The sequence below is a fragment of the Gadus macrocephalus genome, chromosome 10 (assembly GCF_031168955.1).
Source record: "Gadus macrocephalus chromosome 10, ASM3116895v1".
Lineage (NCBI taxonomy): Eukaryota > Metazoa > Chordata > Actinopteri > Gadiformes > Gadidae > Gadus > Gadus macrocephalus.
In genome coordinates this window covers 20,605,071-20,624,307 of record NC_082391.1, presented here as the reverse complement: position 1 = coordinate 20,624,307, position 19,237 = coordinate 20,605,071, and the positions used below count along the sequence as shown (strand labels likewise).

The window sequence follows — 19,237 nt, the reverse complement described above, 5'->3', positions numbered from 1 at the left end:
CCCGGTTTTGTCACACCTTCAAAAGGGTTATGATCCCCTGCTCTAAGCAATTCGTTATTTTTAATGGACCAAAAACCAACAACAACATATAGAAGATTTGTAATATCGAGAACAGTGTTTCCAAAACAGTGCAGCTTTCCTCAAAGACTTCAAACCCGTCTGAAATACTGCACCGTCTGAACCCGAGTTTTTATTTTTTATTTTTCACCCATCCTGTTTAGAATGTATGGCGTAAACAGCAGACGGTGAGGTGGTGCGCTCAGCAGAGCGACCCATTAGGTTACCCCTCCCCACCCTGGAATATACATATAGCAAGAGGGTGAGGGCAAGAGCCAGGATAACCAGGCAGGACGCCTCTCCCCCAGATGCTGGCCTCTACACCCTGCTGCAGTCAGGCAGACGCCTACGCTGCCTTAAAGCTCGGACTGAGAGACTGAGGAGGAGCTTCTTTCTGCAGGCAGTTAGACTGCTTAACTCCGGTGGACTGACTCGCACTCTTCTGCACCACATTCTATGCACTTTTATATTTATATACCTTTTTTTTTTCTTTTCTTTTTTTTTTTAATGACCGTTTCTATAGCATCATCTCATTAAGGGATGTCTGTTTTTAAATTACTATTATCTATTATTTATTCAGGTTCCGGTAATTTGTACAATGAACGACAGAGTGGTGACCCCTTTTTAATTTCACTGCATGTAAAATGTTATTTTTGCAAACATGTGACCAATAAAACTTTGAATTTCAATTTGAATATACAACATAAACATATTTATAAATTCATTCAATTCCTTTATTAACAACATTTTGAGAGTAGCAAATAACTAATAATGAATGAAACATCATGAACATCGTCACAGCCACACAAATATACCACACTTGTCAGTGAAGCCACACAAACCCAAGCCTTTAATAACCCCCAGTGTTAAGTGGCAGTTAATACGACATGCCTATGAAAAAAAGCTCCTCTCATATTCATACTATTGACCCTAACTTATCTAATCTAATTTTAAGCTTATACTTTGTACACCTTTAGAAACGTAATTCACATCCAGGTCACAATATTGAGGACATCGATCTAGATTTGGACCTGTTTGATGGACTTCAGGGGCAGGTTCCTCTCACAGCAGAATACAGGCTCTCCTGAGTCCTTTCACTGTTCTTCTGCCAGAGAACTCTAGCTCTGCATAGTTCAAGGAATTGGTTTCCCCGTCCTATACCAGCATTTGAAAACGTCACACGAAACACAGTTGACCTGATGGTACATTTCCTAGTAATATAACCACCATTTGGACTAACATTCAGAAAATATTAAAAATATTAAAAGAAAAGTATGGCAATTTTCAAGTGTTTTTGTTCCAAATGTATTAATAACTCTAGTATGAATAGAAGATATCGCACACTAAAACCTTTCTTTCAACAAGGTTGGGAAGCATGTTGTGGAGAAGCTCATGATATGAGATCTCGCATAAAATGTGCTGTAGTGTAACAATGATCACTAACCTGTAATGTATGATGAGAATGAGGATTATAATCACAAGCAGAAAGCAAGCCAACAGAATCCGATGCACCAAGATCACTAGATGACAGTTGGGATCTAGAAACAGACAACAATGGGTCATCATGAATCTGTAGAACCAATCATATTCTGTACCATTACATTCAAATTAAGTCATGCAAAATATAATATATGGAGTGTATTCACATATGATAAACTTCAATGTATATTATCTTCTTAATTCAATATTTTCCAAATAAACTGGAAGTAGGAAGTAAAATATCTTTACCTGGTGTGTCAAGCTGGGTTCCATTTCCAAACACGTACAACTTGGTTCCATTTCCAAACACAGCTTCCCCGCATGCTGCCAGGGCACAGTAGTAAGTCCCAGCATCAGAGGAGTCTACATTGTTCTTGGGGAGAGTGTAGACACAGCTCTGTGGAGCAGACGGAGGCCCAGAACTATTCTGACATTCACCACTCCTGTTACCATTCATGTAAATGGCAGCAGGGTGAGATGGTCCTGATCTGAACCAGTACACACTGGGTTCCCCTTGGCACTGGTTACTGTGGTCTGTCCTCTGGGAGGTAATAGAGCACTGGAGAGCCACAGGGTCTCCCAGCTGAGCTGATGCAGACGCAGGCTGTTGGACCACAGTCTGGGAGACAAACCTCTGTTCATTGGGATCTGAACAGTGAAATAATATAATCATCAAAACAGAGAAATACTATATATTTCGGCTACTTTCAGATGATAACATAGAAAACAAGTAGAACAGGATATCTTACCTTTGACAGACAAAAACAATCCACTCCAATTCTTTGAATAATGCTCTTGGCAGAAATAGTTTGCTTCATCTTCTTTACTCACAGATCTAATGGTCAGATCCATGTCTGGTTTTGCTGCAGTGTAAATTGAATTGAAAGGGGGGCTAATCTCACTATATTCTTCCACTATTAAAGCAACTTTTTGGGGAACATATCCAATCGATTGTTTGTACCACATGATATTTCTACTTTCCTTTTCAGCACCACAATGTAAAGTAACATTATCTCCAAGTCTTGCTGTTTTCAAAGAGACGATACGAGGAACCTCTTTGGTATCAATCATCACTGAAAAAATAGACAAACAATTTATCCCATTTAAGAAAAAAAATTGCAAAAATAAATCGCTGGTCTAAATTATTCTTTCCAAATGATTTCAATTTTGTATTTTTAACAAAAAACACAGTAAACTGCAGAAATGACAAAGTCAAACAATTTGGATGTAATATGTTTAGAGGAATTTTACTTACATGACCCAATAAGAATTGTCATAGCAAAAACTCTTGCCAACATTCTTGCGTTTCGGTGCTCTACTAGTGCTGTACTGACTCAAGTGAAAGATTTGTCCATAAAACACAGGCGTTACATATCCTAGATCATCAGTGATTGGCTGGAACTTAAGGACACTGAGAGCAGCAAGGCAACTGCGCAACACAGACAACTAAGTGGAGATCACATTTAATTTCAGTCCAAACTGAACACTGAAAACATCTCATTGGCATTATTTTTAACACATATTACAAACATCGAAAGCCAGCATTTATTTCATTTGTTTCCCTAAATGTATGATGAGGAGAAATTCTGTCTACCACATTTTTGTTGTTTTTTCGGATATCTTTTACAAATTTTGTGATACCGATTGAATCTTCTGCTATAATTCAACCCCTGTTACCTTTTGGTTAAATAACTGACAGTTTTAGTAGTAACAATAAAGATGGTAATAGTAATGCAGTCTAGATTTTGGCCATCTGATCCAAGCAAGTACAAGATGTACAAGATGTAAAAAAGAAGAGTTCATCAACATTACCGATAAATAATGATTGGCTTCTGAGACACGGATAATGCTGCCTTCATAGTGTCTAGTCACGTGATCTAATGTTGTGGCCTCAATGCCTATGGTTTAACTGGCAAAGCATCATGAGGTGTCAACCTGTGCAGGCTGTGCAGGCACTGTGGTTTAAAAACCAGCCAGTAACTGAACCAGAGATCTTTACATATCTCTCACTATGTCCATACAGTCTATAAAATACAGCTTATATATGTGTTGTTTTATTTATTTCCTTTGTGTGCTATTCATTCTTCACTCTTAGTCCGTCCTCAAGGTAATACATCTCCCCACATGCTGCCAGGGCACAGTAGTAGGTCCCAGCATCAGAGGAGTCTACATTGTTCTTGGGGAGAGTGTAGACACAGCTCTGTGGAGCAGACGGAGGCCCAGAACTATTCTGACATCCACCACTCCTGTTTCCATTCATGTAAATGGCAGCAGGGTGAGATGGTCCAGATCTGAACCAGTACACACTGGGTTCCCCTTGGCACTGGTTACTGTGGTCTGTCCTCTGGGAGGTAATAGAGCACTGGAGAGCCACAGGGTCTCCCAGCTGAGCTGATGCTGACACAGGCTGTTGGACCACAGTCTGGGAGACAAACCTCTGGTCATTGGGATCTGAACAGTTAAATAATATAATCATCATAAGAAGCAACCAAATTCTTTGATTTTCTTTCAGACAAAATGTGTTTTCGATCATGATATTTAAAACAACAAATATCCAAACAAATATATGAATTACCTTTGACGGTCAGGAAAACACCATTGTTCCAAATGTTTAGATATTGTCCTCCTTGTTTACAGAAATAATTTGCTTCATCCTCTTTTTGAACATTGCTGATTGTCAAATCGAAGTTATTTCCATTTCCCGCTTTGAACCTCAACATAAGAAATGGGTAAATCTTTGATGTATAATACCTGCTAGCTACCATTTGGGGATTATATCCCAGAGATTGCCTGTACCAGTATAACTCTTCATTGATATTCTGGTTTTTCAAAACTGTACAATTGAGAGTAACACTATCTCCAAGTTCAACTTTTTTCAAATAGAGTGATTGAGGATTCTCTTGGGTTTGAATCAGCACTAAAACATAAAGAAAAACAAGAAAGAAACATACAGATCCATCAAGATGCATCCTTATTGTTGTATATTATTTACTAATCAAAATGGAATAACATCCTTCTTCAAGAATTATGATCGATTTTTTATCAACAAACACCTCAATAATGTACACACATTAAAACAGTACTTACATGCAGTACTCAGAATCATCATTGCTAAAAACACTCATAGTTTGATGCTGAATCAACGCTGGACTCACTGAAGTGAATGAATCTGACTTTAGACTGACATTTACATTTCCTGGGACCACTGTGATTGGCTGGTGGCTCTTGATAAGGCAAGACAATAATCCAGTTATCTTTCTGTGAGGTGTAGTTCATATTTATATCTAAACCGAACACTGAAGACCTACGTCGTTCACTTTGTTTTCATCTCTGGGCATTGAAAGCTGGCATTTAATCAATATTTTCCCTGATGATGAATACATTTGATTTTGCTTTCCACACACACACACACACACACACACACACACACACACACACACACACACACACACACAGTTGACATTGCTTACATGCCTGATCATCAGTAGTTTGTATGAAGACAGGAATGGGGAGTACTGTATTGGAAAATAATTCTAGAGTCATGTTAATCATATCACCTACCTCATTGTTATGATAATGAGGTGGATAAATACATGAGAAATGCAATAAAAGGTTAAATAAAAATAATGCCATCATCAGTAGTAGCATACACAGTAGCATTATTAGCAGTGGTAGTAGTTGAAAACACTGAAAGTTAGGAGTTAATATGCACCTCTCTGTGACCTAAGACAGATCTTATAGAATTAGTTTTGGGTAGAGAGATATTAATGCGCTCTGTGTTGGAGCAACTCCAAAAAACTCAAACCTTTTATAACCACCAGTGTAAAGTAGCTGTTAATACAAAAAGCCCATGAAAAATAATTCTTAAAGGCTTGCTTCCTTTAATCTTTCTCCCTATAGTGTTTTTTAACCACCGGTTTGTTAACAGAGAGAGAGGCAGCAGGTTGAGAGGCGGGGCGGAGGCTGTTCATGTCTTTATTTTTGACACACCACCACAACTCTTAACCATACCAGACTTTACGTACAACAGGATGTGTTGATAAGGATCATCAGAAACCAAACATAAAATGGTTGTATTCCCATTACTGACTCAACCCGAATGGGGACAGTCAGGTTCAAGCACTACATCTACATTTAGGGCATTTAGCAGACGCTTTCAAACAAAGCGACTTCCAGTCCCCTGATTAAGGCCCTTATTTAAGGCAGCTGTGCCTCCGTATGGCTTGTGTCCCTGCTGTGGCTGGTGTAGCGTGAACCATCTCCAGGATAGCCCCCTGTGGTCGAGTGACTCTGAACTCATTCCCTCAAACCCGTGGTGGATCACCTGCTGCTGTTTTGCCATACTTTCGTCTTGCTTATGTCTTGTTCGTGATTACAATATGTTGGGTTTATTGAACCAACTGGGGGTTAAATGTTTTTTTGATACTGTATTAGTTCATTTGATTGGGGTGCCAGATTGTATGAGCCTGGTTGGGCCAGCACACCGGGGAAACCCCTACTCTTTGCCCTCGGCTCTTTTATGACCTCAGTGAGTCAGGACCTCGGTTTTTTGTCTCCTCTGAAGGAAGGCGCCTATCACAGCACAGTGTCCCCGTCACTGCACTGGGGCATCGGAATTGAAGTTAAAGGTGCCATGACATGCTATACTATGGATGCTTTAACATAGGTATTAGTGGGCCACTAACACAGTATTCAAAGACGTTCCCGAAATTCTGTTGTGGTGCAGAGTTACAGCCACTCCGAGCCAGTCGCACATTGAGCTTCCCCCAAATGCGCTGTTTTGGTCTGTAGCTATAATGCAAATGAGGAGGAGCGAGGCGGGTCAAGGGGGAGGGTGGGGGTGTGGCCCTGAGCAGCTTGCAGCCACGGTACCATGCGCTCTGTTTACAGTGGATGTATCGCAATGGCGAGGCGCACACAGCCTTTAGCCGTGTTCTGTAAATATTCTAGAACCCACGGGAGTCCTGGAGCTCTATATCTAAATAATATCATATAGCCTACATAGATATCTATATCATATAATATATATTATCACGGCCAAAAGCTGTGTGAGCTGATATTATAAATCTCAAACGACAGCGTTGGGTTCTCCGACGTTCCTGGTTCTTCCACGTCCACATCAATGTGAAGTAGACTGAATCGCGACAAGGAGGCGAAAGGGATTGTTGCCGGGCAGCGCTTAGGCACCTCCGCCTCCTGCAGCGCCGAGGCGGTGGTCCTTCGGCAGCGGGAAGCGGGGCTCAAGCGGGAGACACTCGCCGCCAACAATCCCTTTCTCCATGTCGTGGTTCATGTTCTTGAGGGAGTCAAAGCCAAAGTTCCTTTCCCCCAATTCATTCTCAACCATGGCTGAGATAACCCCCACTACGAGTCTCGTTGTAGAAATACCAGAGACGAGAGTCCGACGTGTTATGCGCCATAACACCAAAAGCAGAACGGTTATCCAAATAACAAGGAAGTGTACAACACTTGCGTTACAGTCCTGGAGCTCTATATCTAAAAAATATCATATAATACATAGATATCTATATCATATAATACATATTATCACGGCCAAAAGCTGTGTGCGCCTCCAGACGATATCATGAATCACAAACGACTTTGTCGGGTTCTGCGACGTCTCTGGTTCTTCCACTTTCACATCAACCTGAAGTCGACTGAACCGCGCGCTGCCTGCTGCCGGCTGCCCGCTGCCGGGCGATGGTGCCTCGCGGCATATTTATGTTAGAAAACCTCATAAAGTGAGATTTTCATGTCATGGGACCTTTAAGTTCCAGCCAATCACTGATGATCTAGGATATGTAACGCCTGTGTTTTAAGGACAAATCTTTGACTTGAGTCAGTACAGCACTAGTAGAGCACCGAAACGCAACAATGTCGGCAAGAGTTTTTGCTATTACAATTCTTATTGGGTCATTTAAGTCAAATTCCTCTAAAAATATTACATCCAAATTGTCTGACTTTGTTATTTCTGCAGTATACTGTGTTTTTTGTTAAAAATACAAAATTGAAATCATTTGGGAAGAATAATTTAGACCAGTGATTATTTCATTTTTTTAGAAATTGTTTGTCTATTTTTTCAGCGATGATTGAGACCAACGAAGTTCCTGGTATCGTCTCTTTGAAAACGGCAATACTTGGAGATAAGGTTACTTTACATTGTGGCGCTGAAAAGGTAAGTAGATGTATTCACTGGTACAAGCAATCTGGAATAGACTGATGTAGCAACTGTTGTCTCAATCACAATAGGATCCCAAATGAGTACTTATTGTATTAGATATTAGTACAACTGAAATAAATTCAATCAATCACTTCATTAAGACTGTCATCCAAATTGGTGATAACAACGACCTTAATTATTTTACTTGACTCTTTATTAAAGCACTTACCAGATAAAATACTATGATACAATTTAAATTCCCTATTCACTAAACTGACAGTCACCATTCAGGTTCAGTCAGTATTATATATATATATATATATATATATATATATATATTTATCTATATATATATTACTAGGATAACCATTTCACCATTTCATGTTTGGTTTGTGCAGAACCTTAGCAACACATCCTGTTGAGACCAGAGTCAGGTCTATGTATGGTTAAGAGTTGTGGTGGTGTGTCAAAAACAAAGACATGACCAGCCACCGCCCCGCATCTCACTTGCTGCCTCACTCTCTGTTAACAAACCAGTGGTTAAAACACATACACTATAGGGAGAAAGATTAAAGGAAGCAAAGCTTAAAGTGCTATCTTTCATGGGCTTCTTGTATTAACTGCCACTTACAGTGGTGGTTATAAAAGGCTTGAGCTTCTATTGATGTGAACACAGATCACATCAATATCTCTCTTCACCCATAGCTGGGGTTCATTTTGGTACTCAAACATTTAAACTAATTCTATAAGATCTGTCCTAGGTCATAGAGAGGTGCATTTTAACTCCTCACTTTCAGTGTTTTTCAACTACTACTAATGCTACTAATGCAAAAAAAATTGCTACAAATGTTACTGTTACTACCAGTACTATTCCAGAATATTAAAAAAATTGCATAGAAAATTTGTATGAGTGAAACGTGAAACGGTTTAATTATTTTGTGAAGGGGAAGTATCAATAAATGGTGACAATGAAAGCTGCGGTCTTGAGGTTCCTTCATCAGAAAATGCTAACATGGGTTTCCGAAAAAAACTTTGACGGCCTAAATATACCTGGGTGGACCACCCAAGTAAAATCAATGGATGGGAAACACTTCAGTAGCTTTGCGTCTGGTATGAGTATGATACCCTTGGCATAGTGGCTCATACATGGTGAGCTAGATCGATATTGAAACATCATACCTCTAAAAGGCTTTCTATATCGGGAATTTCCCCGGAAGTGAGGGGTTAAAGGGGAAATAATGCCATTGACATGCAACCTCACCAGATGAAACAGACCTTAAATAAAAAAAAAACATTGTTGGGAACACTTTGTATAATGTAAATAAGAAATTAAGTGAGAGATTTTTAATTTTAAGATTTTTTCATCTCTCTCACTAGAGTGTATGGTGCAGGAAACAGAGAGTAAAGCGCCAAGTGGAGACTCGAGAGATAAGGGCTGTGTCTGGCCATGTCTCCGCCTTTCGACACACCACCACATCTCTGAACCATAGATAGACCTGACTGTAGGTCTCCACAGGATGTGTTGCTCACTTACTTAGACGCCAGAAACCAACCATGTTAGACGCCACAACCACCTAGACAGCCATTGGGATTGTATACAACCCTACGAAACCTACAAATCAATGTTCGAGGCTGTGTTGATTGCAAATTAGAACCAAACAATCCAAGTGGTTTTTTTTATTTGATACATTTATTTCACGTTGCAAATTTCCCACAAAGCAGTTTGTCTAGCCAAGGTGTTAAGAGTATGGAGCTTATATCGACAAGAGTTCCTGAAGTTCTTTATCCATTCCAACTAATATTAGTTTACACATTCTAGCAACAATTACTCACTCAAGTTTGAGAAACCTTAACCGCTTTAATGCAAAAAAAAGCTGAAATGTTAACGTATGAATCAAGTAACTTGATCTGATAAAATGTTGGATTTGAATGACAAATGCACACAATGCAGGCGCTAAAGGTATATTTGCAGAGACTGAAAGTATCTACATTTCGATGCACAAACTGATATTCTTTATCATCTCCATTTAAAAATAAATACTTGGAACTGAATCTCCTTCCAGCGCTGTAAACATGTCCTGCCATTTGAGTTTTCTAAATCGTATCATTTATTGTATCTTTCATCTTAACTTGAGCTTGTAGTTTTATCCCTTTTAGAAATGTACTGCACATCCACCAGATCAAACTATAGTAGGACCTGGTTGATGGACTTCAGTGGCAGGTTTCTCTCAAAGTAGAATACAAGCTCTCCTGGGTCCTTTCACTGGAGAACTCCAACGCTGCATAGGTTTCCAAATCTGTTTCTCCTTCCTACAACAGAAGCATATTACTACCAAATCTAGCAAATCACTACCATTTTAGAGGATTCACAGCTGTAAAATGCGAAAGTCAAAGCTACAATCCTACTAGTGTTCTGGGAGCTAATAATACTAACAACATGCTGGTCTACTGCCATAACAAAATAGATCAGTTAATTTCACCAGGTAGCTTAAATTCATCTAGTTAAGATACTGAAATCAAATTTGTCTTAAAATTGCCTGGATGCCCCAATTGAACAGATCCTATTGCTTTTAAATTGTTTATTAAATCTGTGATTTCCCTGATTACTAAATGCTAGAGTTGTTTTATGATCAATATGAATGAACATACATTCATCAACGCAGATGAATCACTGAGTCATGTGCAACATGGTAGTAGGCTCTCAGTGTTCCTGGGAATCACACAAAGGGAATGATTATTTTATCTATTCAAATATATGCTTCAAACAACTTGTGGTCAATTTCGGTAAAATATAATTTCCAAAAGACTAAATTATGGATAAAGGTTACAAGCTTCTCTATAAACACTCAGGGATCTCTAACCTGTCATTAGCTCATATCAGGTCTTATCAATAGGCTAAGTGTATAATGTACTGTACCTTTGCAATGCTCACAAATTGCAAAGGTATTTATTTCTGGTTATAAAGAGGATTATAATCACAACCAGACAGCAAGCCAACAGTATTCCAAGCACCATGGTTCCTAGAACCAGGTTTGGTCCTAGAATCAAACAGAAAAATGTGTCACTCATGGTATATTTTGTATACAATTACATATATTGTACTGGAAGTTCATGTAATGAAACCTGAAATAGTACAATACTTTCCTGAATTTGAAATAAGGTAATCTATTCATGTCCTGGCAGATAAACAACCTAAATAACCAAAATGATAAATGTATTCTAATAAAATAATCCATTGAACTTGAAGTAGAACTATCCATGTATACATAGTCATCTCTGTACACAGATCTACTGGCATGTTCCAGGTCATATGGATATTATATGCATATATATATATATATATATATATATATATATATATATATATATATATAGTATTAGTATTAGTAGTATTAGTATTGACCTGTATTGTTTGTGCCATTTTGAAACACGTCCAGCTTAGTTCCATTTCCAAACACAACTCCCCTTTAAATTCTAAATATTCTAAACATGAATCTATTATAATGGAAAGTAATTTAATAAACTAGAAGTAAGAAGTCAAATATATTGACCTGTTAGGTCCAGCTTGGTTCCACTTCCAAACACAACTTCCCCGCATGCTGCCAGGGCACAGTAGTAAGTCCCAGCATCAGAGGAGTCTACATTGTTCTTGGGGAGAGTGTAGACACAGCTCTGTGGAGCAGACGAAGGCCCAGAACTATTCTGACGTTCACCCCTCCTGTTACCATTCATGTAAATGGCAGCAGGGTGAGATGGTCCTGATCTGAACCAGTACACACTGGGTTCCCCTTGGCACTGGTTATTGTGGTCTGTCCTCTGGGAGGTAATAGAGCACTGGAGAGCCACAGGGTCTCCCAGCTGACCTGATACTGACACAGGCTGTTGGACCACAGTCTGGGAGACAAACCTCTGTTCACTGGGATCTGAACAGTGAAATAATATAATCATCATCTAAACTGAGAAAACAATTATATTGGGGCTTCTTTCAGATGCCGAATTAGAAAACAAGTAGAACGGGATGTATCTTACCTTTGACAGACAAAAAAAATCCACTCCAATAATTTGAATACTGCTCATGGCAGAAATAGTTTGCTTCATCTTCTTTACTCACAGATCTAATGTTCAGATCCATTTCTGGTTCTGCTACAGTGAAACTTGAATTGAAAGGAGGGAAAATTTGACCACGCCTGTACACTATTGAGGCGACCGTTTGGGGAACATATCCAATCAATTGCTTGGACCAGAAATGCATATTTCTACTTCCCTTTCTAGCACCACAATGTAAAGTAACATTATCGCCAAGTCTTGCGGTTTTCAAAGAGACGATACAAGGAACATCTTTGCTGTCAATGATCGCTGAAAAAATAGACATAAACAATTTATCCCATTTAAGAAAAAGCAAAAATGAATCGCTGGTCTAGATTATTCTTTCCAGATGATTTCAATTTTGCATTTTTAACAAAAAACACAGTATACTGCAGACAATATAAAGTCATACAATTTGGACGTCATATTCTTAGAGGAATTTTACTTACATGACCCAATAAGAATTGTAATAAACAAAACTCTTGCCAACATTGTTGCGTTTCGGTGCTCTGCTAGTGCTGTACTGACTCAAGTGAAAGATTTGTCCTTAAAACACAAGCATTACATATCCTAGATCATCAGTGATTGGCTTGAACTTAAGGACACTGAGAGCAGCAAGGCTACTGCGCAACACAGAAAACTAAGTGGAGATCTAGTGCCCTGGTACATTATTTCATATTTTGTGTCTACATAACATGTAAAAAAATAATGTACATTGCTTTTCTATCTAAATATAGATTGTGGAGATTTAGTAACTGTCAGGTGAGGATGTTAATTTAAATGATATTGATACCCATATCAAAAGTATTAATTAATAGTTAATAGATAATACATTTTTGGTTGATGGAATCAGATTTTAGTGATTATACAGCCATTCTATGTTAAACACTGATGAAATCTATATTTAAAAAAGTATAATGAGGGAGTCACTTTTTTTGTTCATGGAATTTGTTCCAATTGGTGTTCCAATTCTTGTCTCTATCAACTCCTCAGAAATACACACACACCAGTGGATAGATCCATCGCTGCAGCACATCAGATATGAAATAGAAAGTTGGATACATCAATTCCTTCAATTCCTTTATTAACAACATTTTTAGAGTACCCAATAACTTTTGAAAATTAATGAAACACATGAAAATTTTTACAGCGTCATAAAAACCTTTGGCAAGCACACACATTATGGCTAGAACCAAAATGAACCCCAGCTACAATCAGGTGGAGAAATATGAATGCTCTGTGCAGCTTCATAAACTCAAGCCTTTAATAATGACCAGTGTTAAGTGGCAGTTAATACTACAAGCTAATGAAAAACAGTGCTTTAAGTGTTGCTTCTTATCATCTCTCGCTATAGTTCAGTGCTACTCGAGCATTGTCCTAATCTTACAATTTACCTTAGCTTCTCTCATCGTATTTTAAGCCTGTGCTTTTAACACCTTTGGAAATATACTGCACATCCATGTTACAATATTGAGGAATTCCAACTATATTACGACCAGGTCGATGGATTTCAGTGGCAGGTTTCTCTCACAGCAGAATACAGACTCTCCTGAGTCCTTTCACTGTTCTTCTTTCTTCCTCTGGTTTTCCTGCCGGAGAACTCCAACGCTGCGTAGTTCAAGGAATCAGTTTCCCCGTCCTACAACAGAGAACTGTGCATTGCTAACTGGATACATAGTTATTAGATTGCATAACTTTCTGAGAGGATTCACAGCCGTATAAGGACCACTTCTTCTAGAGTGATGGTCAAACCTACATCCTACTGGGGTATATGCGTCTCATCCTATACTGAGGCCTAGATAGGCCCGACGCCACATGGGGGCAAGAGACTGCAATGCCCCCTCAGTTATAATATTGTGCCCCCTTAGTTTTCTATCCATATTTCCTAACATACAAACTGCCCCATCTGTATTCTCACCCTAATTTTTGTGTCGGAGCGTTTCATTCACACAACTCTACTGCACACATGGCACATCAAAGTTAGACATTTCACCAGATGAAAGAAAACAATTGTGTCTTTATCTGGTAAGTGCTTTATTAACTTTGAAAAAGAAGGTTAGGGTCAATTTGACCGTTTGCTTACTTAAAAAAAATCATTAAGTACCATCCAACATGAACCGCAAGTCCAAGCTGGTTGTATTGTCAACTTGATTTTATCTCCACAGCACTAAACACAACAGTTCTGCTAGTTGACAAACGTATAGAATAAATTAACCTTACATTTAATTTGGATCTCTTGATTTATAGAACTATGTAACACCATCAAAGTTAAAATCAACTGAATACAACATGTTGAAACAGCTGTACCTGTGGATCCTGAATCACTGAGTCGTGTGGGACAGAGTCGGAAGCACCCAGTGTTCCTGGGAACAAGAACGGAAGAAAAACATTCACTTTTAAGATTAAGTAGTTTATGCAGAATCGATAACCCCAAAATAAATGTGGATATTAAAAAACAGAAATGAAGATGCACGCCAAACTATTACTACTGGGATTCCTAAACCAAGACCAATTTTTATTAAATCAAATGTACGACAAAATCAAATTTTGAGAAGGTACAGACCTTTGCAATACTCACAAACTTGCTTTTTATTTCTGGTGAGAAGGAGGATAATAATCACAACCAGACAGCAAGCCAACAGTATTCCAAGCACCACGGTTGCTAGAACCAGGTTGGGTCCTGGAATCAACAAGGTGTCATCATGAATCTGTTGCAATCATGTTTTCTGTAACATTACATTCACATTTCATTAATCATGACTCTTAAATAGTATAAATTGAAATAACCTCCTCAAACCCAGCAGGTCATTCATTGATGTGTCTATTATCTTCTTCAGAAGGAAGTAAAATATCTTTACCTGGTGTGTCCAGCTTGGTTCCATTTCCAAACACAACTTCCCCACATGCTGCCAGGGCACAGTAGTAGGTCCCAGCATCAGAGGAGTCTACATTGTTCTTGGGGAGAGTGTAGACACAGCTCTGTGGAGCAGACGGAGGCCCAGAACTATTCTGACATTCACCACTCCTGTTCCCATTCATGTAAATGGCAGCAGGGTGAGATGGTCCTGATCTGAACCAGTACACACTGGGTTCCCCTTGGCACTGGTTATTGTGGTCCGTCCTCTGGGAGGTAATAGAGCACTGGAGAGCCACAGGGTCTCCCAGCTGAGCTGATGCAGACACAGGCTGTTGGACCACAGTCTGGGAGACAAACCTCTGGTCATTGTCGTCTGCACAGTGAAATAATATAATCATCATCAAAACTGAGAAAACAATTATATTGGGGCTTCTTTCAGCTGCCGAATTAGAAAAAAAGTAGAACTGGATATCTTACCTTTGACAGTCAAAAAAAATCCACTCCAATCATTTGAATAATAATTTTGGCAGAAATAGTTTGCTTCATCTTCTTTACTCACAGATCTAATTTTCAGATCAATGTCTGGTTCTTTTACAGTGAAACTTGAATTGAAAGGGGGAAAAAATTTAACATGTTTAGACACTATTGAAGCAACCTTTTGGGGTACATATCCAATCGATTGCTTGTACCATAAAAGGGAAGTTCTATTTTCCTCTCTAGCACCACAATGTAAAGTAACAGTATCTCCAATTCTTGCGGTTTTCAAAGAGACGATACGAGGAATCTCTTTGGTGTCAATCATCGCTGAAAAAATATACATAAACAATTAATCCCATTTAAGAATGTGCAAAAATGAACCGCTGGTCTAAATGATTCTTTCAAAAGATTTAAATTGAATATTGTTAACAAAAAACACAGTGTACTGCAGACACTATAATCCCATACAATTTGGACATAATATTTTTGGAGGAATTTTACTTACGTAACCCAATAAGAATTGTATTAGCAAAAACTCTTGCCGACATTGTTGCGTTTCGGTGCTCTACTAGTGCTGTACTGACTCAAGTGAAAGGTTTGTCCTTAAAACACAGGCGTTACTTATCCTAGATCATCAGTGATTGGCTGGAACTTAAGGACACTGAGAGCAGCAAGGCTACTGCGCGACACAAACCTAAGTGGAGATCACATTTAATTTCAGTCCAAACTGAACACTGAAAACATGGCATTCGCATTGTTTTTATCACAAATTACAAACATCGAAAGCCAGCATTTATTACATTCGTTTCCCTAAATGTATGAGGAGGAGAAATTCAGTCTACCACATTTTTGTTGTTTTTTCACATATTTTTTACCAATTTTGTGATACCGATGGAATCTTCCGCTATAATTCAACCCCTGTTACCTTTTGGTTGAATAACTGACAGTTTTAGTAGTAACAATAAAGATGGTAATAGTAATGCAGTCTAGATTTTGGCCATGTGATCCAAGCAAGAGCAATTCTCATTGGCTATAAAATATTTGTGTGTGTGTCCATGATGTAAGTGTTTGTGCGAGTACAAGATGTAAAAAACAAGAGTTTATCAGCATAACCGATAAATAATGATTGGCTTCTGAGACACGGATGATGCTGCCTTCATAGTGTCTAGTCTCGTGATCTAATGCTGTGGCCTCAATGCTGTGGTTTTACTGGCAAAGCATCGGAGGTCTCATCCTGTGCAGGCTGTGCAGGCCTTGTGGTTTGAAAGCAGCTAGTAACTGAACCAGAGATCTATACATATCTCTCACTATGTCCACACAGTCTATAAAATACAGTTTATATACTGTATATGTTTTATTTATTCCCGTTGTCTGCTGTTCATTATTCTCTCTTATTCCGTCCTCAAGGTAATACATCTCCCCACATGCTGCCAGGGCACAGTAGTAAGTCCCAGCATCACAGGAGTCCATAGATACTGACTAGGTATCGCCTGAGCTGCGCTGTTCAGTGGAACGTATGCTTCAAAGCCGCCGCCATCTCGCCGCGGGGTGACCAACCTGAATGAATGAACGTCGATGGGACATAAGTCCTTTCCCGGTCAAAATCACTCTAAATCCCCTTATTTTAAGGTTATCTTCAAGCGGGTCAGGTCAAACTTGTGTTTGTGGTAATGCTAGTAAAAATGTATTAAAAATAAATCATACATTTTTTACTTTCATTACACCTCTGACCTATGACAGAAACCAACCCGCTTGAAGATTGCCTTAAAAGAAGGCGATTAAGAGTGATTTTGACTGGGAAAGGACCTCTGTGCTCTGCCCCATCGATGTTCATTCCTTCAGCTGGGTGTTTCCCCGGCGCAAGATGGCAGCATTGTTGACGCATGCTAAGAAGCCGAATATGATATCTAGTCACTAGTCAGTATATATATCTATGAGAGCAGTCTCCATTGTTCTTGGGGAGAGTGTAGACACAGCTCTGTGGAGCAGACGGAGGCCCAGAACTATTCTGACATCCACCACTCCTGTTTCCATTCATGTAAATGGCAGCTGAAATGTGAAGTTGTTCCAATTCTTGTCTTCATCAACTCCTTCATGACAGAAATAGTTTGCTTCATGCTCTTTATTTACATTTTTCATGGTTTAGTTAAAGTCAGTTCCTTCTCTAACGAAGTTTGACACCTGATTTAATGGGCGGTTAAATATTTATAGATCCATGTATTGCACTAGAGGATGCTTGGGGAATATATGCAACGGATTGCTCACACCAGTATACATTTTTACTATTAACATTCAAAGCTGCATAATGTAGAGTAACAGCATGTTTTCAAATAGAGTGATTAAGGATCATCTTGGCCCTGAATTAGTACTAAAACATAAAGAAAAATGAAAAACCATGAAGGACCTATTGATTTATGGTATAGTTCAATATATTTAGTTCAAATAATTTAAAAAACGATTCTACTACAGTCGGCCAGATGCTTACATACTGTACTCAGAATTGTGATAGTCATCTTTTGATGCTGAATTAGTGCTGGACTCACTGAAGATGCAGACTTTAGAGGGATACATGTCTAATATCAACATTTATAGATCAACTGATTGAACTTTACACTCAAATGTCCAGTTAGCAAGCGAATCATCCACTTCGATTTTCTCGGAGGTTCATGTTGAATTCAAATCGAATCTGAAAACTGAAAACAAACCTTTTGACTTTTTTTCATTCATGTGATGTTGAAAGCTAGCATTTGTTTCCTTGAACATATGGGGAATATATTTATCTAAGTTTCTTATATTCTTAATAAATCGTATTAATTTACTTGTATTACAAAATCTAAATTTCAGTTTGCCTGTCTTGTTATGTCTGGTTGCGGGGCACAAATATCAAAACTTATCATGAAAGATCTGCTTTACCTGTGAATTATCTAGCTTTTTGACTTTTTTCTGAGAAGACATTTTGCTGAACAAAATATTTAGTGGGTCCAGGTCAGGGCCGAAAGTACCTCCCCGGTTTTGTCACACCTTCAAAAGGGTTATGATCCTCTGCTCTAAGCAATTCGTTATTTTTAATGGACCAAAAACCAACAACAACATATAGAAGATTTGTAATATCGAGAACAGTGTTTCCAAAACAGTGCAGCTTTCCTCAAAGACTTCAAACCCGTCTGAAATACTGCACCGTCTGAACCCGAGTTTGTATTTTTTATTTTTCACCCATCCTGTCTAGAATGTATGGCGTAAACAGCAGACGGTGAGGTGGTGCGCTCAGCAGAGCGACCCATTAGGTTACCCCTCCCCACCCTGGAATATACATACAGCAAGAGGGTGAGGGCAAGAGCCAGGAAAACCAGGCAGGACGCCTCTCCCCCAGATGCTGGCCTCTACACCCTGCTGCAGTCAGGCAGACGCCTACGCTGCCTTAAAGCTCGGACTGAGAGACTGAGGAGGAGCTTCTTTCTGCAGGCAGTTAGACTGCTTAACTCCGGTGGACTGACTCGCACTCTTGCACTTTCTGCACCACTTTCTATGCACTTTTATACCAACCTGGTCTCACAGGAATCTGTGAAATGACTACGGACGAATAACTCGAAATCCGTGGACACATCACGGAAACACGCCGATTTCCTCCAATGCAAGTAAATGACAATGATATTCCGTGGCACACACACAGATTCCCGTTTCAATCTGTGTGTGTGCTCCCGTTTCAATCTGTGTTTGTGCCACATTTGACCACAGCGGGGGCTTAACTCAAAATCCGTGGTGGTCTGACGGAATCACTTCAATTGTCCGTGATGTGGCCACGGAATTTGCTCCAATGCAAGTAAATGACACTGTTATTCCGTGGCTCACACACGGATATCGGCGTGTTTCCGTGATGTGGCCACGGATTTTGAGTTAAGCGTCCGACCGTAGTCATTTCACGGATTCCTGTGAGACCATGTTGTTTTATACATATATACCTTTTCTTTTTTTTTAATGACCGTTTTTATAGCATCATCTCATTAAGGGATGTCTGTTTTTAAATTACTATTATCTATTATTTATTCAGGTTCCGGTAATTTGCACAATGAACGACAGAGTGGTGACCCCACTGCATGTAAAATGTTATTTTTGCAAACATG

General features: G+C 39.1%; 1 protein-coding gene across 1 annotated transcript; it reads right to left on the bottom strand.

Annotated features, from left to right (window-relative positions):
* Positions 1-361: 361 nt before the first annotated feature.
* On the bottom strand, positions 362-11,428 carry LOC132466551 (uncharacterized). The gene is made up of 4 exons (XM_060063800.1): positions 11,248-11,428; positions 3,661-3,987; positions 1,502-2,184; positions 362-1,212 (listed from the first exon to the last, which is right to left on the bottom strand). Exons 1-3 carry the CDS (start codon positions 11,426-11,428, stop codon positions 1,739-1,741), a joined length of 954 nt encoding a protein of 317 aa, XP_059919783.1. The 3' UTR covers positions 362-1,212; positions 1,502-1,738.
* Positions 11,429-19,237: the final 7,809 nt, after the last annotated feature.